Raw genomic sequence first — 23,939 nt, forward strand, 5'->3', positions numbered from 1 at the left:
TCATTGGTATCTGCCCTCATTGGCTAGAATGGTCCCACCTGATTTTGCCTCCTCCCAACTGCCTTCTATTTAAAAGAAAAAGAAGGGGAAAAAAGTATTTGAATTGTTAGAGCAGACACTTGACTAGAGTATCTTGTCAATTTAATGCATACTCTGTGGTATAGGCTACTTGAACTATCAAATACGGTTTAGAAACTCTGTGGTACTTTGGTATAAAAACAATGCCCACTGCAGTCCGTTCCATCGAAGGTTCACAAGAGTGCCACCTTTTAGAAGTGTCCGATACACTTTCCGTGTTGATTAAAAATGCCATATTCCTCCGCGGGGTCAGGGAGTATAGTTTTTATATTTTTTTAGATGGATGTTGCATTTAATTGAGGGCGGTTTAAGATTCATAATATAACTGAAAATGGTAAAATCATATTGGTAACCATTACCTCTCCAAGTGTATCTCTTCGATATATGTAGCAATATGTTGGACCTATATTTTTCGGAGTCCACTAGGAGGTTATTCGGTGTCGCTTTAAACGTGGCCACTGTAAAGAGAGTCACCACGATATAACGTATTTTTTTTTTACATTAAAGATAGGCGTAGTCATTTAGCCACCGTCCGTTTTTTATTATAGTGTAAAAAAAAAATGTTTTTGTGTTTTGCTAAACTCTTCGGTTAGTCTTTCCGGCTTGTCAGCTCGCTCTACTCTGTGGTGGCTGAAGAAAAAAAGAACCAGTTGGCAAGCGAAGCGAACGCTCGGAGCCAGCAGCAAACTAGCCATTTCATCGTTTATTTTTGTCGTAAGCATTGGCTTACTTGTGAAGATTGTTTCGTTTTATCCTAAAGACTGTTTGGAGTTTGTCTGCCTTGGATTACGGATATTACACATTTTCCCTGTATTAAACATTAACTGTGCTAGCTAGCTAAACATTTTATTTGTGCGACGACAGCTGTCATTTGGAGAAGGAAAAGTGATCCGTCATGCGTGTGCAATGAAGCTGATTTCTACTGGATTTACATTTTAACATCCTTCAAATGGGCGATGTTAACGTTCAATATTTGAGAACTGCGGTGGTATTGCCTTAGTAACTAGTGTGGCCACCTAGCTTGCTACTTATACTTATCGTTGGACAGAAGACAGCTAGTTAGCTGGCTATATCATTCATTCAGCCTCATAAATACACTAACTACAAAGTGATATAACTATAGCAATATCGCTTACAATTTTGGACATGAAGAAAATAACCTACTATTCATAGGGTTGAAAGGTAAGTTGTCATATCTACCTTGGTATTTCATCATGTACTCGGTAGCTAGCAACGTTATTTTCCGGCTTTGCAGCGGTCTGTGCTCGAAGGTTTTTGTCGCCGCCTTGTTTGGTCCGAACGTCCAACACAACGTTCGACATTACAGCAGCGAATATGCCAAACTATCAGTATTTTCTGCTTGAAAATTAATTATTAGACACGTGAATACTTCAGCTGTGGCTAAAATACAAGGCCAATGTGTCCTTTGGACCACCTATGCTGTTGCTTCTGAACATAGTGTAATGTTATGTAGTTATCTAACTAGGTAACGTTGGCTAACCTCGTACCTGTGAACTACTAGCTAAGTTAACGTTAGCTAGCTATAGTTGTCCAGCTAGATAACGTTGGCTAGCAACAGTTATGATCTCGGTATGCATTTATTTTATTAGTGGTCTCATACCAAAGAAAATGCAAACGTTAGTTATCGAAATTTAGCAACCTAACTAGCTAACTTTGAGTAGCTAACTAGCAGGCTAGTTGATTTGCTAGCCAAAACCTTTGATGCACATGCTAGCTTGGTACTGTAGTTAGCTAGCTAACTTAGTAGGCAGCTGTGGAATCGTGGGTGACTTGACTTTGAAGTTGAGCATATTATAAAGACCCAAGCCAGCCTATATGTCAACTAAGCAATATGTTGATGTTTACCAACGTAACTGGGTCATTGAAATGTGCGTTTAGTTAGCTATTTAGCTACGCTAGTCGTTTAGCTAGCTGGTTAGTGGCATCCCATTTGTCATATATCAAATGCATTTATCAGTTAATGTCCCCTTGTGTCACATTGTATCCCACCAATTGGGATATCACCAGTCTTACTAGTATGCACATCTTTCTCCTCATTTGCAATGTCATGTAATAGCCAAACAAAGACTACAAAGCACCTAGCTAGTATTGCTAGCTAGATTTGGCTGACTTGAGCATGCAGTTGCTTTGTGCTCTAGTGTAACAAAGGTAGCCCACTTGTCTTGGGGTTCCCAATTCTGCCCGCTGCCTTATGAAACAAAAGTACTTTAATACTAATGTATTTGTGTTGCAAATGAATGAAACATTGATTAACTTTCAATTACATATGTTTAGTCTGTTTACTATAATTGGTCACCACACTTTTGATTCCACTTTTTAGCCTGTCATGGATCCACTTCACCATCCGCCTTTTGGCCATTCTCTTGTGCCTTTCGTAATTGTGGTTGTTGGCTAAGTAGGGCTATAGTTTGCATGGGGACCAGATGGGTGAATTTATAAATCCACCAATCTCTGGGACATTATTGTTTGTGTATGAAGATGGTCCTCTCTTCTTAGGGACTCTACAAGTCAGAATGTTGAATAAAATGACATGAACTTACACTGCCGGTTGTCTGTGTGGTTGGTCCTTTTTCGGGTTGATATTTTAGACAATATACACACAGGAAAGTATTATATATTTTTTTTCAAAAGCTGGTAGTGCATTCAGATCTGTCATATGCAGCATGCGCACACGATGTAAATACATGCATGCGACACAAGCATACTGGCCAAGCTTGTGCAAGTGGTTACATGGTTGTGTGGATGCTTCAGGTGATAGAAATGTGTACTTTTATTCAACATTCTGGCATGTAGAGAACCTTAGAGGAATGTTTCCAGAATCAAACACTATTGTCCCAGACGTTGGTGGATTTAGAATTTCACCCATCTGGTCCCCAGGCAAGGCTATAGTGAACATTCGTCTTTCCAGAATTCATATATGTCATTGATGTGTTCTCAATGTTTACATGTTCAAGCTGGCTGTCAAGCCTATTGCTCTGTAACCAGGCAGGGGCACAGAATGTATCAGCCTACTTGATTGTGTAACACAAAGACCACATTAACGGCCGCTTTGATTGCGTTGTAAGAATGGTAGCTAGACGGTAGGCAATTAGCTTACCAAAAACCATCCGGTCGGGTTCACATTGTGCAGCAGCCTAAAAAATTTCGGACAACCCCAAGCTCACTGAATTGCTGTAGTGACATTCACCTGATGCCTTCTCTCACCCATTGGCTACACTACATCTAGTCCTAGCGCGATCTTCTCACACAATAAAGACTGTGTTGGACAACAACAGAGGGCAAATATAGGTTCATAGTCTTGGAAAAGGCTCATCTCGCACAGGTAGTTAATCAAAATCTTAAATTTAGTGTGAGGTCCCCCTGATGATGCAGAGCAGGATACAGTGCAGTGGAGGGATGGATCTGGTAAAGTAGGCTAGTTCCAGGAAGAGGCCGTGTCTCATTGGCAGCTTGGTTCCAGGTCGTTCCATGTTATTTCAGCAAGCCATGATACCCACCGTCTGATTGTTCTGAAATCATTTCTGTAGTTAAACATAATATAAGCAATAATATTTTGTTGAAGTAAAGTTTGTTCTCTGAGAAATGAAGATAATTATAGTACCTATGAATTAAAATGGACAATTTCGTTTAAATTAATAATTTAATATATTAATCCTAACATCCAATTTTGACCATACCCTTTTCTAACATAAGTAAGACATGAGGAATCCAAAGAAATTGTCAAACTACCCACGGAAACCCCACATCCCATACCAACAACGAGTATATATTATAAGTTCTTTATTTCAGACTAGTTCAGAGTATTGTTTTTTTCATCCTCTAATCATGTATTCTCAGTGGATTTGGTGATTTTTTTTCCCACATGTTCAGAGAAATTAGTAATTGAAGTACATTTTTTTCCTTCATCCTGATATTACCAGGTTCTGACCACTAGATGGTGCTGTTCCTGCTATTTGGTGATAACATTTATATATATATATATATATATACTGCTCAAAAAAGTAAAGGGAACACTTAAACAACACAATGTAACTCCAAGTCAATCACACTTCTGTGAAATCAAACTGTCCACTTAGGAAGCAACACTGATTGACAAATTTCACATGCTGTTGTGCAAATGGAATAGACAACAGGTGGAAATTATAGGCAATTAGCAACACACCCCCAATAAAGGAGTGGTTCTACAGGTGGGGACCACAGACCACTTCTCAGTTCCTATGCTTCCTGGCTGATGTTTTGGTCACTTTTGAATGCTGGCGGTGCTTTCACTCTAGTGGTAGCATGAGACGGAGTCTACAACCCACACAAGTGACGTTGGTAGTGCAGTTCATCCAGGATGGCACATCAATGCGAGCTGTGGCAAGAAGGTTTGCTGTGTCTGTCAGCGTAGTGTCCAGAGCATGGAGGCGCTACCAGGAGACAGGCCAGTACATCAGGAGATGTGGAGAAGGACGTAGGAGGGCAACAACCCAGCAGCAGGACCGCTACCGCCGCCTTTGTGCAAGGAGGAGCACTGCCAGAGCCCTGCAAAATGACCTCCAGCAAGCCACAAATGTGCATGTGTCTGCTGAAACGGTCAGAAACAGACTCCATGAGGGTGGTATGAGGGCCTGACGTCCACAAGTGGGCGTCGTGCTTACAGCCCAACACCGTGCAGGACGTTTGGCATTTGCCAGAGAACACGAAGATGGGCAAATTCGCCACTGTCGCCCTGTGCTCTTCACAGATGAAAGCAGGTTCACACTGAGCACGTGACAGAGTCTGGAGACGCCGTGGAGAACGTTCTGCTGCCTGCAACATCCTTCAGCATGACCAGTTTGGCGGTGGGTCAGTCATGGTGTGGGGTGGCATTTCTTTGGGGGGCCGCACAGCCCTCCATGTGCTCGCCAGAGGTAGCCTGACTGCCATTAGGTACCGAGATGAGATCCTCTGACCCCTTGTGAGACCATATGCTGGTGCGGTTGGCCCTGGGTTCCTCCTAATGCTAGACCTCATGTGGCTGGAGTGTGTCAGCAGTTCCTGCAAGAGGAAGGCATTGATGCTATGGACTGTTCCGCCCGTTCCCCAGACCTGAATCTAATTGAGCACATCTGGGACATCATGTCTCGCTCCATCCACCAACGCCACGTTGCACCACAGACTGTTCAGGAGTTGGCGGATGCTTTAGTCCAGGTCTGGGAGGAGATCCCTCAGGAGACCATCCGCCACCTCATCAGGAGCATGCCCATGCATTGTAGGGAGGTCATACAGGCACGTGGAGGCCACACACACTACTGAGCCTCATTTTGACTTGTTTGAAGGACATTACATCAAAGTTGGATCAGCCTGTAGTGTGGTTTTCCACTTTAATTGTGAGTGTGACTCCAAATCCAGACCTCTATGGGTTGATACATTTGATTTCCATTGATAATTTTTGTGTGACTTTGTTGTCAGCACATTCAACTATGTAAAGAAAAATGTAATAAGAATATTTCATTAATTCAGATCTAGGATGTGTTATTTTAGTGTTCCCTTTATTTTTTTGAGCAGTGTATATATAGTGCCAGTCAAAAGTTTGGACACACCTACTCATTCCAGTTTTTTTTTTGTGTGACTATTTTCTACATTGTATGTCTTCACTATTACATCTACAATCTATGAAATAACACATATAGAATCAGATAGAAACCAATAAAGTGTTAAACAAATCAAAATATAGTTTCTATTTGAGATTCTTCAAAGTAGCCACCCTTTGCATTAATGACAGCTTTGCACACATTTTCAGCCAGCTTCATGAGGTGAGTCACCACATGAGTCACCTGGAATGCATTTCAATTAACAGGTGTGCCTTGTTATCAGCTCATAAGTGAAGTGAAACGACAGTCCATCATTACTTTAAGACATGAAGGTCAGTCAATCAGGAACATTTCAAGAACTTTGAACGTTTCTTCCAAGTGCAGTCACAAAAACCATCAAGCGCTATGTTGAATCTGGCTGTCATGAGGACAGCCACAGGAAAGGAAGACCCAGAGTTACCTCTGCTGCAGCGGATAAGTTCATTGGAGTTAACTGCACCTCAGATTGCAGCCCAAATAAATGCTTCACAGAGTTTATGTATCAGACACATGAAGGACACCGATATTAAGAAGAGACTTGCTTGGGCCAAGAAACATGAACAATGGACATTTAGACCAGTGGAAATCTGACCTTTGGTCTGATGAGTCCAAATTTCAGATTTTTGGTTCCAACTGCTGTGTCTTTGTGAAATGCAGAGTAGGTGAACGGATGATCTCTGCATGTGTTGTTCCCAATGTGAAACATGGAGAAGGTGGTGTGGGGTGTGTTTTGCTGGTGACACTGTCAGTGATTTAATTAGAATTCAAGGCACACCTAACCAGCATGGCTACCACACCATTCTGCAGCGATACGCCATCCCATCTGGTTTGCGCTTCGTGGGACTTTCATTTGTTTTTCAACAGGACAATGGCCCAACACACCTCCAAAGGTTATTTGACCTAGAAGGAGAGTGATGGAGTGCTGCATCGGATGACCTGGCCTCCACAATCAACCGACCTCAACCCAATTGAGATGGTTTGGGATGTGTTGGACCGTAGAGTGAAGGAAAAGCAGCCAACAAGAAGCTCAGCATATGTGGGATCTCCTTCAAGACTGTTGGAAAAGCATTTCAGGTGAAGCTGGTTGAGAGAATGCCAAGAGTGTGCAATGCTGTCATCAAGGGAAAGGGTGGCAACTTTGAAGAATCTAAAATATATTTGTATTTGTTTAACACATTTTTGGTTACAACATGATTTCATATGGGTTATTTCATAGCTTTTATATCTCCACTATTATTCTACAATGTATAAAATAGTAAAAATAAAAAACCCTTGAATGAGTAGGTGTGTCCAAACTTTTGACGGGTACTGTATATTCATACACACACACACTACATGACCAAAATTATGTGGACACCTGCTGGTTGAATATCTCATTCCAAAATCATGTGCATTAATATGGAGTTGGTCCCCCCCTTTGCTGCTATAACAGCCTCCATTCTTCTGAGAAGGCTTTCCACTGGATGTTGGAACATTGCTGCGGGGACTTGCTTCCACTCAGCCACGAGCATTAGTGAGGTCAGGCACTAATGTTGGGCAATTAGGTCTGGCTTGTAGTCAGCGTTCCAATTCATCCCAAAGGTGATCGATGGGGTTGAGGTCAGGGCTCTGTGCAGGCCAGTCAAGTTCTTCCACACCTATATCGACAAACTATTTCTGTATGAACCTTGCTTTGTGCACAGGGACATTGTCATGCTTGAACAGGAAAGGGCCTTCCCCAAACTGTTGCCACAAAGTTGGAAGCACAGAATCGTCTAGAATGTCATTGTATGCTGTAGTGTTAAGATATCCCTTCGCTGGAACTAAGGGGCCTAGCCCGAACCATAAAAAACAGCCCCAGTCCATTATTCCTCCTCCACCAAACTTTACATTTGGCACTATGCAAACCCAGATTCATCTGTCGGACTGCCAGATGGTGAAGAGTGATTCATCACTCCAGAGAACTCCTTTCCACTGATCCAGAGTCCATTGGCGGTGAGCTTTACACCACTGCAGCCAAAGCTTGGTGGTGATCTTAGGCTTGTGTGCAGCTGCTCGGCCATGGAAACCCATTTAATGAAGCTCCTGACAAATAGTTATTGTGCTGATGTTGCTTCCAGAGGGAGTTTGGAACTCGGTAGTGAGTGTCGCAACCGAGGACAGACTATTTGTACTCACTATTTACTCTCACGTGGTCCCATTCTGTGAGCCTGTGTGGCCTACCACTTCGAGGCTGAGCCGTTGTGGCTCTTCACTTCACAATATCAGCACTTACAGTTGAACGGGGCAGCTAGGGCACAAATTTGACAACCTGACTTGTTGGATTATGACGATGCCACGTTGAAAGTCACTGAGCTCTTCAGTAAGACCATTCTACTGCCAATATTTGTCTATGGACATTGCATGGCTGTGTGCTTGATTTATAGACCTATCAGCAACAAGTGTGGCTGAAATAGCTAAATCCACTAATTTGTAGGGTTGTCCACATACTTTTGTTTAGACCCCCCCCCCCCCATTGTTAAAGAGAGACTTCACCTAAATTACAAAATGACATTGGTCTATTGTTTAACTGGCCACTATTTCAAATGCTACCTTTTTAATTTGTGGCACAAATCCAATGCAATGCAATTGTAGCTGTATTAGCATTTTGGCGTTTCGTATCCAAATCATCTATAAGTAACGTCATTGAGTCTGTTACACAATATATCTTTTGATATTTTAGATTTGGACATTAAGTATGAACATGCTAATATACAGTGGGGCAAAAAAGTATTTAGTCAGCCACCAATTGTGCAAGTTCTCCCACTTAAAACGATGAGAGGCCTATAATTTTCATCATAGGTACACTTCAACTATGACAGACAAAATGAGAGAAAAAAATCCAGAAAATCACATTGTAGGATTTTTAATGAATTTATTTGCAAATTATGGTGGGAAATAAGTATTTGGTCATTAACAAAAGTTTATCTCAATACTTTGTTATATACCCGTTTTCTGTAAGTCTTCACAAGGTTTTCACACACTGTTGCTGGTATTTTGGCCCATTCCTCCATGCAGATCTCCTCTAGAGCAGTGATGTTTTGGGGCTGTTGCTGGGCAACACGGACTTTCAACTCCCTCCAAAGATTTTCTATGGGGTTGAGATCTGGAGACTGGCTAGGCCACTCCAGGACCTTGAAATGCTTCTTATGAAGCCACTCCTTCGTTGCCCGGGTGGTGTGTTTTGGATCATTGTCATGCTGAAAGACCCAGCCACGTTTCATCTTCAATGCCCTTGCTGATGGAAGGAGGTTTTCACTCAAAATCTCACGATACATGGCCCCATTCATTCTTTCCTTTACCCGGATCAGTCTTCCTGGTCCCTTTGCAGAAAAACAGCCCCAAAGCATGATGTTTCCACCCCCCTGCTTCACAGTAGGTATGGTGTTCTTTGGATGCAACTCAGCATTCTTTGTCCTCCAAACACGACGAGGTGAGTTTTGACCAAAAAGTTATATTTTGGTTTCATATGACATTCTCCCAATCTTCTTCTGGATCAACCAAATGCTCGCTAGCAAACTTCAGATGGGCCTGGACATGTACTGGCTTAAGCAGGGGGACACATCTGGCACTGCAGGATTTGAGTCCCTGGCGGCGTAGTGTGTTACTGATGGTAGGCTTTGTTACTTTGTTACAGCTCTCTGCAGGTCATTCACTAGGTCCCCCTGTGTGGTTCTGGGATTTTTGCTCACCGTTCTTGTGATCATTTTCACCCCACTGGGGTGAGATCTTGCGTGGAGCCCCAGATCGAGGGAGATTATCAGTGGTCTTGTATGTCTTCCATTCCCTAATAATTGCTCCCACAGTTGATTTCTTCAAACCAAGCTGCTTACCTATTGCAGATTCAGTCTTCCCAGCCTGGTGCAGGTCTACAATTTTGTTTCTGGTGTCCTTTGAAAGCTCTTTGGTCTTGGCCATAGTGGAGTTTGGAGTGTGACTGTTTGAGGTTGTGGACAGGTGTCTTTTATACTGATAACAAGTTCAAACAGGTGCCATTAATACAGATAACGAGTGGAGGACAGAGGAGCCTCTTAAAGAAGAAGTTACAGGTCTGTGCGAGCCAGAAATCTTGCTTGTTTGTAGGTGACCAAATACTTATTTTCCACCATAATTTGCAAATAAATTCATTTCTGGAATTTTTTTTCTCATTTTGTCTGTCATAGTTTAAGTGTACCTATGATGAAAATTACAGGCCTCTCGTCTTGGCTGACTAAATACTTTTTTGCCCCACTGTATATGAATACTATAAATTAAAATGGCCAATTTGGGTCCAACCAATTAGCTTAATTTCTCTCAACAAAACAATATTGCAGGAATGCTTATGTTACTAACAGAAACCATTTCAGAACAATCCAGATGGGGGGTGTCAATCGTCTTTGTGCTTTTATGAGGTGGAATGACCCCTCAACTGTCTGAGGGGAAAGGTTGTCAGACGTGCCCTTCGAAAGACAGGAATAACATCTTTAACAGACACAGTAAGACTAAAGCTGAGCTGAAAAGTCAATACAAATCACTTTTTTTTGTTCCCAGTGTTTCTCACAATAAAACAAATAGGCCTACTGGTTTACAGTGTCTTGTCATACTGTTAAAATATGATACAGAACCACAGTGGAGAAAACTAACTAATCCACAGGGAAGTAAACATAGAGCTTATTTCAGTGGTAAGTACAGGCAACTTCAGAGGCTGAAAGGAGAGGAAGGCAAGAACACAAGCAAGGCATCGAAGGACGAACGGTCATCCAGACAGAGACAGATCACTGCGTGGTGGTAGGTAGCTCAGGAAAGGACAGAGTAGTTACATCGATAACACTCAAGAATAGGTTGAATGTTTCTTCAGCTGAGAATACCTTTTTTAAGGACACCTAGAAAGGTCAGAGGTACATTTTAGGCATTTCCTCAACAGTAGCTATTTCTGGAAAAATGGGATCTTTAGGAATTGATTGTGTTCAACATTTCAGGCAATGTGATAAATTGTCCTGAAGGACAGCATGTCTTATTCATATACTGATTCCAAAGTACATCAAGTAACCTATGCATCTAACCAGGCATGATTGTCTACTGATACCACTCTCCCCATCTCTTCCTTCCATTGAGAAGAATGTCATCAGAGGATAAGACTGTGGAGCCCTCTGACCAGGGACCCTCGCTGCCCTCTGTTAGTGCAGGGGCCACGTCCACAGGAAGCCCTGCCCAGACAGACAAGCGCCCCAGGGGCAGACCTCGCAAGGATGCTGCCACCACCATCGTACCCCAGGCTCCACCCACAACTACATCCAAGACCAGGAAGAAGTATGTTTACCCTCCATTTCTTAACAATTGCTATTTATCATAAGACGCCTGTGAATGTAGACTTTCTCTCATGTACAGTAGACATAGACTTGCCCAAGTCATCACAGCAGTCTTGTGTGCAGTTAGTCTGCAGTTTGCTTATCTGGTTGGAACTATGAGCTAGTGGCTACTCCGCTGCCCCAAGCTCTTAAAACATCACACAGATACTATCCAAAGCATCAGGCAAAGATCTCATTTAGCAGATGCTGTTATCTAGAGCTATTCTGCATACTGAACAATGGTATAAATCCAGGAAACTTGAGCACACAAGCTTTCCCAGGTTTTATTGTATGCAGCAGTACCAACCGGCCTCCTTCATCATTTCCATGGCAACACATAATGCAGCTCAGGGAGCCCTGCTGTGTATTATGATGCCTACAAGGTACCTTACTCTCTGCTCACACACTCCATATCCTCAATATCCTAATATGTTGACCCCCAGATGAAATTAGTCAATCAATCTATAATCAAAATGATATGTTTATGCCATGGCTATAAGGACAGCTGAGACCATTCCGGTCTTGGTCACATTAGCTGATAGGTTGTTTGGTGGGAGTGGATAGCATGTCATTGGTTCCATTGTTTTACAGCATACAAGGGATCAAAGGAATACATAGCCTAGGCCTGCTATCTATTGTTTGGTTGTATTTCCCAGAATGAGCTGACCCCTGGGACGGTGGAGGGAAGTATGCATTATTACTAGGATTGTCAAACTATTATAAAATGTGTAGTCGAGTTAATAGCAGGATTCGCTGTGATTCATCTCAAATTCTCAATTTGCTCAAATTGAACTGTAATTTAAGATTCTTTACACAAAAATCATTACAAGACTCTGTCTTGATTTTATCCAAAGTAACGGTTAGCAAAATCGGGTAAATTGATAAAGCACACTTTAAAAAAAACTGAATTGTCAACCTGTTTTGATATTGCATTGTTTTTACCTGCATAGATGATGTATTTCAAGTTTTCAGTGTATTTTGAACGCTATCAGATAATGCGATTAATCACGCTAAATATTTTAAATGATTACTGATTATGCATCTCAGGCAGCATCCTTAAATGAGGGGGAGGGGCTGCTTTCGGTATATACCCCAGGTTGTTTATTACCGGTATGTTGTTTTTGCAAGGACAATAAGATGTGAAGTGTTCATATCAGGAGAATTAACATATATATTCTAGAGCTAGTGATACTGTATTGTCTTTGCAACATGTATCAACCGGACACTATTTTGCAGTGGTGGAAGAAGTAGTACTAAGTTGTCATACTTTAGTAAAAGTAAAGATACCTTAACAGAAAATGACTCAAGTAAGTGAAAATCACCCAGTAAAATACTACTTGAGTAAAAGTCTAAGTATTTGGTTTTAAATATACTTAAGTATCAAAGTAAATGGAATTGCTCAAATATACTGAAATATCAAAAGTAAACATATTCATAATTTCAAATTCCAGACAACACAATTTTTCTTGGATGATGTATTTATGGATAGCCAGGGGAACACTCTGACTTTAATTTACAAATGAAGCATTTGTGTTCAGTGAGTCCTCCAGATCAGAGGCAGTAGGAATGACCAGGGATGTCTCTTGATAAATGTGTGAATTTTACAATTTTCCTGAAAAAATGTAACAAGTACTTTTGAGTGTCAGGAAAAATGTATGGAGTAAAAAGTACATTATTTTCTTTTGGAATGTAGTCAAGTAAAAGTTGGCAAAAATATAAATAGTAAAGTACGAATACCTCAAACTACTTAAGTAGTACTTTAAAGTATTTTTACGTAAGTACTTTAAACCACTGCTATTTTGATGCAAATTACTCTTAAGGATACAATATGCATCCATTAGAACAGGGGTATTCATCTCTTGGCCTACTTGGTCCAGAGCCTCTTGGTTTTCTGTTCTACCTGATAATTAATTGCAACCACCTAGTGTCCCAGGTCTAAATCAGTCCCTGATTAGAGGGAAGATGAACAAATGCAGTGGATCTGGCTTCAAGGACCAGAGTTGAGTTTGAGGGCCTTTAGAAGTTAGAAATGGTTTGATTTCGAGACTGGGTTGGTTGTCATTCACCATTCCAGTCCCGAACAGGGAATCCATGCCATGTTTTCTTGTCAGCTCCCTGATAGCTGGAACTACTTACAGCATTATTATCACTCCTCTTTTTTTCTCTCTCTCTTGTTGGGGATCATGGAGAGAAGTTGCAGAGGGGATGGGGAGCTGGATGTTAGTCCTTTAGGGTGTTTTGACATTTAACGCTGCAATATGTATCTTTATGGACCACCTGACCAAATTCACATAGAAATGTGAGTTATAGGTCTGTCATTCTTATTGAAAGCAAGTCTAAGAAGCGGTACATATGTTCTATGTGCGATTTTCTATGCTTCCCGTTCTTAAAGGTGCAATATGCAGAAATGGCTCCGCCATTTCCTGCTTTCAAAAATGTGTATAGTTTGCCTAATTTCAGTTTGCAACAAAACAAGCAGTGCTTTGTGTAGGGAATCATTGTACCATCTAAACCGCTGTGAAATATCTTTTAAATAACCAAACATTTTGTATTTCCAGGTGTTTGAAGCTGGTGTACAAAACAGAAAGTAAAAGATGCAGAAACTAAACTAAACAATGGGAAGTGTGGAAGTAGCGCACATAACTTATCTATTGCTTCTTAGACTTGGTGTTTCAGATGTATAAGTCACATCTCCATTAGAATTTGGTTGGGTCGCCAAAAATGTTACATTTAAGTTTCTTTTTTTGCATCTTCTACTTTTGGTTTTGTACACCAGCTGAAAATACAATATTTTTGGTTATTGAAAATATATTTCACAGCAGTTTAGATGGTACAATGACTCTCTACACTATACATTGCTTGTTTTGTCACAAACTGAAATGTACATTTTAACAACCACAAAATGGTGGAGCGATTTCTGCATATTGCACCTTCTAAAGAAAAGTCAAAAGAAAAGGCTACACGAGAGCATATGGACACCACTGTAGGCACACCACGCTGGGAATGGTCACAGACAGGGTTATGATGGTATGAAGTTGCGTCTGCTTAGTCTATATGTCAGATCCTGCTCATCATATAAAAATACCTTGGTTAGTAATTAGGTAGCCCTGGTAATTGTGGAGAAGGTGATATTCATGCCAGTGTAGTGATGTCAGATCGGATGCATCAGCCACTTAATAGAGGGTAACTTTATGATTTGTGTGTACTACCTATGATCTGAATATGGCTGATATCAGACAGCTGGACTGTCCTCAAACAGACGTATCTCTCTGCTGCAGACGTTGTTGGGCACTAGAGAAGCCCCTTACCGCCTCCCTCCTCCCAGACAGAGAGGAGCTTGAGATGTCTTGGAACAGTGATGCATTTTTAATCCTGGTGTCAGCTACTCTACACCCCGTGCCGTCATCACAGGGATGCTCCCTTGGCTTGGAGGTTTTCCCCTTTAACTGTAGGTTAGAACATTATGGATGGAGCTCTTTTCACTGTGTATTAGACCTGGGCCTATATTGGGCCTTATTGGACCCTTGCTTAAATATTTGTGGCCATGACTAGGCCTCATTTCTGGAAAAAGATCAGGGCTCTCTAGTGTCTTCATTAATCATGTATTGATTTAGTATTTTCAGTTAGTGTTTTTTTTCTTCTTTTTTCCTGCCCACGCAGAAGCTTGAACTGTGTCTTTTAGGCTTCCATCTTGTTGCTTCTTATCTGGAGTGGGAAGTCATCTGGAGGGAGGAGTTGACTTGGCATCTAGCCCATTGTGATTTCTCTCTCCAGTGGCATCGAAAATTACCCCCCCTCCCACTGCATCCTCCCCACTACCCCGAGAAACGCTGGCTGCTCTCATTTGGAGTGTTTGCTCTTGAATTTAGCAGGCCCACTGTGCGTGGCGCTGTTTAATTTAATCCATGACAATTATCACCTCGACTCGACATGGTGGCTCTCAGATTGGGTTAAAACAACTCCTACTGGAGGATGCCGACACGGACAGATCTCTCCTCTACTGTGTGTGTGGTGGGCTTTATGCACTCTGCACTCTTCATTGATGTGTTAACTTTGCTTTCCAGACAGTTGGTTTAAATGAAAAGAGGTAAAGGTGACGTCACCTTAGTTGGTGTCAGAGTTGTGGCTGTAGCAACTGTCTGTGTGTCTTCAACTCTGCCCTAGTGTCACTGACCGCTAGGATGCCATCATTATCATCAAAGGTGACGTAGCCTAGAAAACAAGTGAGAGGTGAGGAGTGGGAAAGGCTAGATGATGTGAGACATGTAGTAAAGGGAGCCGTGTGGATTTCAGAGCCACTCAACAGGAGGTCAATTCAGATCTGAGTCAGGCCAAATTCCATTTATAGCGGGAAGATCATACAATTCTGACATTTCTTCCCTCTGCTAGGCAGCCTAATGGTTTTAGCCTGACGACATGGGTGTGTATGATCCAAATGATTTGGTGACATTCTAGCCTATGTCTGTAGGCCCCTCCATAGACCCCCAAATACTGGTATGGACAATAATAATATGACTGACTGGTTCAAAGATCATTGTCCTCCTTCTGTTTGTACTACTGCAGCTGCAGCCATATGGCATTTCTGCTCATTTACAGCTTGTCGGTGTGTGTAGCACAACCTCTGTCCATATTACACCTCTCATCATCCAGATTGACCATAGGATGTTTGTGTTAAGCATAAGTCTGTAACTTCTGCTTGTCCATAACATAAACCCACCTCCACCAGGGGCCCTCTGTTCACAATGTTCGTTGACATCAGAAAACCGCTCGCTCAACGCCATACACGTGGTCTGCGGGTGTGAGGCCGGTTGGACGTACTGCCAAATTCTCTAAAACGACGTTGGAGGCGGCTTATGTTACAGAAAATAACATGAACTTCTCTGGTGGACATTCGTTCAGTTAGCATGCCAATTGCGCGCTCCCTCAAAACTTGAGACATCTGTGGTATTGTGTTGTGTGACAAAACTGCAAATTTTAGAGTGGCCCTTTAATGTCCCCAGCACAAGATACACCTGTGTAATGATCATGCTGTTTAATCAGCTTCTTGATATGCCACACCTGTCAGGTGGATGGATTATCTTGGTAGAGGAGGAAAGGTCACTAACAGGGATGTAAACAAATATGTGCACAACATTTTAGAGAAATAAGATTTTTTAAAGATTTTGTGTGCATATGAACATTTTCTGGGCTCTTATTTGAGCTCATGGGACCAACACTTTACGTGTTGCTTTAACATTTTTGTTCAGTGTATATTGAAGATCATTGAAAGTCGGGAGGGAGAATCGTGCTCCTCCTCCTTGCCCCCTCCCTATTACCTCTTGCCCCCCTCCCCACACCCCCATGCCCTCCATGGTACCAGCAGCTTGCACCAACACATACCACTCTGCCTTGCCTTGCCCAGCGGCCTGAGTGCCTCCATTAAGAATCAGTGACAGCTGTGACTATATTTAACTAATTCATGATCAACTCCCACCAGCCTCCTAAGGGAAGCCAACACAATAACTTTTCTATTTTTCTTCATCGCTCTTTTTCTCCCTTTTTCCCCCTCTTTTTCTTGCTCTCTCTTTCTCTCGCTCATAATTTCTCTCTGGCTCATTTTTTCCTCTCTCTCTTTCTCAATTCAAAGTGCTTTATTGGCATGGGAGACATATGTTTACATTGCCAAAGCAAATGGAATAGACAATAAACAAGGGAAACATTAGTAAACATTACACTCACAAAGGTTTTTAAAAAGAATATAGACATTTCAAATGTTATATTATTGGCTATGTACAGTGTTGTAACAATGTGCAAGTAGTTTAAGTATGAAAGGAAAAATAAACAGATAAATATAGGTTGTATTTACAGTGTTGTTTGTGCTCCTCTGGTTGCCCTTTTCTCATGGCAACGGGCCACACATCTTTCTGCTGTGATGGCACACTGCGGTATTTCGCCTGACCGATATGGGAGTTTAACAATGTTTGATATGTTTTTGAATTCTTTGTGGTCTGTGTGATCTGTGGGAAATATGTGTCTTTAATGTGGTCATACATTTGGCAGGATGTTAAGGAGTGTAACTGGCCTCCTGAGTGGTGCAGTGGTCTAAGGCACTGCATCAGTGCTAGCTGTGCCGCTTGAGATCCTGGTTTGAGTCCAGGCTATGGCATAGCCGGCCGCGACCAGAAGACCCATTGGGAGGCGCACAATTGGCCCAGCGTCGCCAGGGTTAGGGGAGATTTGGCCGGCAGGGATGTCCTTGTCCCATCATGCTCTAGCGACGCCTGTGGCGGACCAGGTGTACGGTGTTTCTTCTGACACATTGGTGTGGCTGGCTTCCGGGTTAAGCGGGCATTGTGTCAAGAAGCCGTGCGACTTGGTTGGGTTGTGTTTCGGGGGAAGCATGGCTCTCGACCTTCGCCTCTCCAGAGTCCGTACGGGAGTTGCAGCGATAAGACAAGACTGTAACTTCCAATTGGATACCACGAAATTGGGGAGAAAAAGGGATAAAAGATTTTAAAAACGGCATTCCAATTTGCTCCATTTTTTTGTTGATTCTTTCCACTGTGTCAAGTAGTTGTCTTTTTATGTTCTCATAATTTGGTTGTCCTGGGGGTCTGTTTGTGTTTGTGAACAGAGCCTCAGAACCAGCTGTCTGAGGGGACTCTTCTCTACATTAGGGTTTTGTGGTGGAATGTGTGAACATTACTTCCTTTTAGGTGGTTGTAGTATTTAACAGCTCTTTTCTGGATGTTGATAACTAGTGGGAATAGTCCTCGTTCTGCTCTGCATGCGTTGTTTTGGGGTTTTGCGTTGTACATTAAGTATAATTTGGCAGAGTCTCAATTGGGTGTTTGTCCCATTTTCTGAATCCTTGGTTGGTGAGTTGACCCCAGACCTCACAACCATAGAGGACGATGGGTTCGATAACTGATTGAAGTATTTCTAGCCATATCCTAATTGGGATGTTGAGTTTTATTTTCCTTTTGATGGCAGCCTTGTGGAAGTTAGCTGTTGTGTTGATGTTTAGGCTGAGGTAGGTGTCATTCTTTGTAGGTTCTAGGGCAACAGTGTCTAGATAAATATTATATTTGTTGTCTTTGTTACTGGACCTTTTTTGGAACACCGTTATTTTTGTCTTATTGAGATTCACTGTCAGGGCCCAAGTCTATCAGAATCTGTGCAGAAGAGCTAGGTGCTGCTGTATGCCCTCCTTGGTTGGGGACAGAAGCACCAGATCATCTGCAAACAGTAGACATTTGATTTAGTAGGGTGAGGCTGGTTGCTGCAGACTGTTCTAGTGCCCTCACTAATTCATTCTCTCTCTTTCTCTCTCTCTCTCTCTCTCTCTCTCTCAGGGGGCGTACCAGAGGTAGAGTGGTTGTGGAGGAGGAGGACAGCAGCATGGACGGGACGGAGGCAGCCGCCTCAGGGAGCCCCCCTCAGGACACAACAGGTCAGTCACCCCCCCCTCCATGTGAGACCTAGGTGGTCACCTTTAGTCCTGTCTATTTTGGTCTTGACTGCACTGGTGAGTGGTATGGAACTCCAGCTGAACTTAGAGCGTACACATCCTGACTGACGAGAGTATACAGATATACAGAGAGTGTTTCTGAAAATGCATACTACCGTGCTCCGAGCATGCAAATTGGAGCACGGGAGAGTCCCAATCAAAGTATGCGAAATGGAGCACGGCGGGCGCTTCTTAAATATATATTTTGAAGCATTGATGCTTCAACGGTAAGTATGCAAAGAAATATGAAGCAACCACATAAAAAATTACTAAACGTTTATTGAAATCAATGGCAGACATTATTTGAGCGGACGCGAGAGGATATACAATGACTTTGGAATGAAATGTTGCCTACAATATTTTATCTTGATACGTTAGTAAATACATGCTGTGTTAATGTTACCTGCCTACGTACCATAGATGGCAAGCCCATAATAAGTGAATAGGGCTAACAACTAGTACTGTTAGCTTGCCAGATAGCCGTGAAGAATTGTTAGCTAGCTACCCACGAAGAATTGTTAGCTAGCTACCCACAAAAAATTGTTAGCTAGCTACCCATGAAGAATTGTTAGCTAGCTACCCATGAAGAATTGTTAGCTAGCTACCCACGAAGAATTGTTAGCTAGCTACCCACAAAGAATTGTTAGCTAGCTACCCACGAAGAATTGTTAGCTAGCTACCCATGAAGAATTGTTAGCTAGCTACCCACGAAGAATTGTTAGCTAGCTACCCACAAAGAATTGTTAGCTAGCTACCCACAAAGAATTGTTAGCTAGCTACCCACAAAGAATTGTTAGCTAGCTACCCACGAAGAATTGTTAGCTAGCTACCCACGAAGAATTGATCTATCTTGCATAATATTAGTTTTCGGTCATTTTTGCCTGTTAACTAGTCTGGTTAGCTACATTATTAGGATTCACATACAGCTAGCTGATAGTTATGAAGTGAAACAGTTGCTTCGTGTGTATCTTGTTTCGTCTATATTGCCATTGTTGTCCTGGCTGGAAGACAGTTCAGAGAATGAGTACTGTAAGTCAACCTTGCATAACATTAGTTTTAGGTCATTTTTGCCTGTTTAACTAGCTGGCTTGCTAGATTATTACGATTCACATATCTAACTGATAATTATTAAGTAAAATGTTTGCTTTGTGTATTTCTTGATTTGTCTATTGTTGCCATTGTCCTGGCTAGAAGAAGGTTCCGTGAATGGGCAGGTGAAGCGTGAGGTAATACAGTAGGGGGAGTGCGAGTGCTTCTCAAATGTATTGTTTATACGTTCTCCACACACTCGTCCTCACAAGAATGTACTCAAGAGAACGTGTTCGGAGAATGCACTCGGAGCATGAGAGTGTGGAGAACGGTACTATGCATATTGAGAAACACCCAGAGACTCGGGGTCTCGGTCTCTGTCTGTCACTCTGTCACTCGGTCTGTCACTCGGTCTCTCTCGGTCTGTCTCTGTCGGTCTCTCTGTCGGTCACTCGGCTTCTGTCTGTCTGTTTCTGTTAGTTTCTGTCGGTCTCCGTCAGTCTCGCTTTCTGTTCTCTGTCTGTTTCTGTTTGTCTCTTGGTCTCTGTCTGTCTCTCGATCTCTCGCTCTCTGTCGATCTCTCGCGCTCTGTCGGTCTCTCGCTCTCTGTCGGTCTCGCTCTCTGTCTCTGTTTGTCTCTTGGTCTCTGACAGCCTCTGTCTGGGTCTCGGTCTCTCTCTGTCTCTCTCTCTGTCTGTTTCTGTTTGTCTCTTGGTCTCTGTCAGCCTCTGTCTGTGTCTCGGTCGGTCTCTCTGTCTGTGTCTGTGTATCGGTCTCTCTCTGTCTCTCTCTCTGTCTCTCTCTGTTTGTCTCTTGGTCTCTGTCAGCTTCTGTCTGTGTCTCGGTCGGTCTCTCTGTCTGTGTCTCGGTCTCTCTCTGTCTCTCTCTCTGTCTGTTTCTGTTTGTCTCTTGGTCTCTGTCAGCCTCTGTCGGTCTCTCTCTGTCACTCTGTCTCTCTCAGTCTGTCTCTCTCTGTCTGTCTCGGTCTGTTTGTCTGTCTCGGTTTGTCTGTCTCGGTCGGTCGGTCTCGGTCCGTCTCTCGGGTCTCGGTTTGTCTGTCTGTCTCTGTCGATCTCTCGGTCTTGGTCTTTTTCGGTCTGTCTTTACTTTCTCTCTTGCTTCCTCTCCGTGCTCCCTCTCCTCGGTCTCTCTCCCTCTCTTCGGTCTCTCTCTCTCTCGCTCCTTGGTCGGTCTGTCGGTCGGTCTGTTCGTCTGTCTGTTTGTCTGTCTGTCTGTCTGTCTGTCTGTTTGTCTGTGTTCGTCTGTCTGTCTGTTTGTCTGTCTGTTTGTCTGTCTGTTCGTCTGTCTGTCTGTTTGTCTGTCTGTTTGTCTGTCTGTTTGTCAGTCTGTTCGTCTGTCTGTTCGTCTGTCTGTTCATCTGTCTGTTCGTTCGTTCGTTCGATCTGCACTGGTTTGTTCTTCACTGGTTGCCCTTTCTTGTGTCAACAGGTCACACATCTTGCTGCTGTGGTGGCACATTGTTGAATTTCACCTAATAGATATTGGAGTTTATCAAAATTGGATTTGTTTTCAAATTCTTTGTTGGTCTGTGTAATCTGAGGGAAAAATGTGTCTCTAATATGGTCATACATTTGGCAGGAGGTTAGGAAGTGCAGCTCAGTTTCCACATTTTGTGGGCAGTGTGCACATAGCCTGTCTTCTCTTGAGAGCCAGGTCTGCCTACAGCGGCCTCTCTCAATAACAAGGCTATGCTCACTGAGTCTGTACATAGTCAAAGATTTATTTAATTCTGGGTCAGTCACAGTGGTCAGGCATTCTGCCACTGTGTACTCTCTGTTTAGGGCCAAATAGCATTCCAATTTGCTCAGTTTTTTGTTTAATTCTTTCCAATGTGTCAAGTAATTATCTTTTTGTTTTCTCATGATTTAGTTGGGTCTCATGGTTTAGTTTTGTTGCTGTCCTGGGGCTCTGTGGGGTTTGTTTGTGTACAGAGCCCTAGGACCAGCTTGCTTAGGGGACTCTTCTAGGTTAATATCTCAGAAGGTGATGGCTTTGTCACTCTCTCTCTGTCTCTTACTCTCTCTCTGTCTCTTACTCTCTCTCTGTCTCTTGCTCTCTCTCTGTCTCTTACTCTCTCTCTGTCTCTTACTCTCTCTCTGTCTCTTACTCTCTCTCTGTCTCTTACTCTCTCTCTGTCTCTTACTCTCTCTGTCTCTTACTCTCTCTGTCTTTTACTCTGTCTGTCTGTCTGTCTGTCTGTCTGTCTGTCTGTCTGTCTGTCTGTCTGTCTGTCTGTCTGTCTGTCTGTCTGTCTGTCTGTCTGTCTGTCTGTCTGTCTGACTGTCTGTCTGTCTCACGCTCTCTGTGTCTCACGCTCTCTCTGTCTCACGCTCTCTCTGTCTCACGCTCTCTGTCTCACGCTCTCTCTGTCTGTCTTACACTCTCTCTGTCTGTCTTACGCTCTCTCTCTCTGTCTCTTACTCTCTCTGTCTCTTACTCTCTCTGTCTCTTACTCTCTCTGTCTCTTACTCTCACTGTCTCTTACTCTCACTGTCTCTTACTCTCTCTGTCTTTTACTCTCTCTGTCTCTTACTCTCTCTGTCTGTCTGTCTCACACTCTCTCTGTCTTACACTCTCTCTCTCTGTCTCACGCTCTCTCTGTCTCACACTCTCTGTCTGTCTGTCTCTCTCTCTCTCTCTCTGTCTGTCTTACTCTCTCTCTGTCTGTCTCATGCTCTCTCTGTCTCACGCTCTCTCTGTCTGTCTCAATATACATTGTAACAAAATGATAAACGATAGCAAATAATATAAAATGGTAGTAAATAATACAAAATACAAAAATAACAACAATATAGTAGAAATGTAATAAATATGAAAAGCTAAATGAAAGCTAAATGAAACTATAACTAACTTATAACTAAATAACTGTCATCTTCACCATTACATCAGTACTACAGTCTCACACAATGCAAATAGTCCGGGTAACCATTTGGTTACCTGTTCAGGAGTATTATGGCTTGGGGGTAAAAACTGTTGAGAAGCCTTTTTGTCCTAGACTTGCAGCCAAATACATATTTGGCTACAAGAGGAGCCATTGCTCCTTTGCCCATGAGTATTTTTAGTTTTTCCTCTGGGTTTAATAAGTTAACATTTTGAATAAATGTAGTAATTTCTGTGAATAATTCATATCTTGGCGAGGAGAATTTCTCACCTTAAAGGATAAAGTGCATCTCTGTTTCTACCTCTCCTGTTGTGTGGTGACCACTTACACACTCATCTTTGGGTAGCCATGTCTTTTTATGTCTACCGGTTTCTATTGCCAATTGGTGGTCACTCAGCCTGTACTTGGTAAGGATCTGTCTCTGCTTTGTATCTCTGACAGAGTAGAGATAATCAGCCAATTCATATTCTCTGTTTAGGGCCAGATGGCAATTTAGTCGGCTTCGGGATTTTGTTTAGTTTTTCCAATGTTGTAAATATGAGTCCTTTGATTGGTTCATGATTGTGTTTATTGGAATTCTTTCTTTTGAAGCAGTGCTGGTGTCAGCTTGGTTGGTTAGGTCCAACACCAGCTGACTGAGAGGGCTCGTTTCTGGGCTCAGCTCTTGGGTTTGAAGTGCTTTAAATTGCAGATTTGAATTTGGACATAAATTTAGATGTAGGCAACATTTTGATGATCTTTTCTGTATTTTTATTATCACTGGAAAGTGGCCCCATTCTGCCCTATGTGCATTAGTTGGTGTATTTCTCTGGACTTTTCCGACAGAATTCTGCATGTAGGGCTTCAATTGGATGTTTGTCCCACATATTAAAGTCCATGTTATTGAGTGGTCCCCAAACCTCACTTCTGTAAAGAGCTATTGGTAGGATTACACTGTCAAATATTTTGGTCCGAATTCTAATTGGGATGTTGATATTGAAAATGTTCATTTTTATTGCATATAATGCTCTGCAGGCTTTTTCTTTGAGTGCATTCACTGCCATATTAAAGTTTCCCCATGCAGATATGGTCAGACCAAGGTATGTGTAATTTTTTGTGTGTTCAATTATGGTGTTGTTCAGGGTGAATTTATATTTGTGTTTCTAACATCTATTTTTTGGGGGGGAAAATCATGATTTTATTTTTTTATTTAAAAAAAAATGTACTGCCAGGGCCCAATTATGGCAATATTGCTCTAGAATATTAAGGTTCTGTTGAAGACCTTCTTTGGTTGGTGATATAAGTACCAAGTCATCAGCATATAGCAGGTATGGTTTACCTCTGTGCCAGATAGTGTGAGTCCTAGGGCTGGAGAGTGGTCCAATGTGTGCTAATTCATTGATATAAATGTTGAAAAGATTTGGACTCAAACTGCAGCCTTGTCTCACACCATGACATTGTGAAAGGAATTGAACAATTTAAAGTGTGCTGTTGAACAACTC

General features: G+C 42.4%; 1 protein-coding gene across 3 annotated transcripts in view; it reads left to right on the top strand.

Annotated features, from left to right (window-relative positions):
* Nucleotides 1–526: 526 nt before the first annotated feature.
* Nucleotides 527–23,939, top strand: part of LOC115114491 (histone-lysine N-methyltransferase 2C-like) — a 138,320-nt gene continuing 114,907 nt past the window's right edge. For all 3 annotated transcript variants that reach the window (XM_065013451.1, XM_065013452.1, XM_065013453.1), the window contains exons 1-3: nt 527–1,260; nt 10,809–11,000; nt 18,373–18,470. In XM_065013451.1, coding sequence (XP_064869523.1) covers nt 10,810–11,000; nt 18,373–18,470 — 289 coding nt within the window. In that variant the 5' untranslated portion in view covers nt 527–1,260; nt 10,809. The remainder of the gene's footprint in view (nt 1,261–10,808; nt 11,001–18,372; nt 18,471–23,939) is intronic.

Source organism: Oncorhynchus nerka, linkage group LG9b (genome assembly GCF_034236695.1).
Source record: "Oncorhynchus nerka isolate Pitt River linkage group LG9b, Oner_Uvic_2.0, whole genome shotgun sequence".
Lineage (NCBI taxonomy): Eukaryota > Metazoa > Chordata > Actinopteri > Salmoniformes > Salmonidae > Oncorhynchus > Oncorhynchus nerka.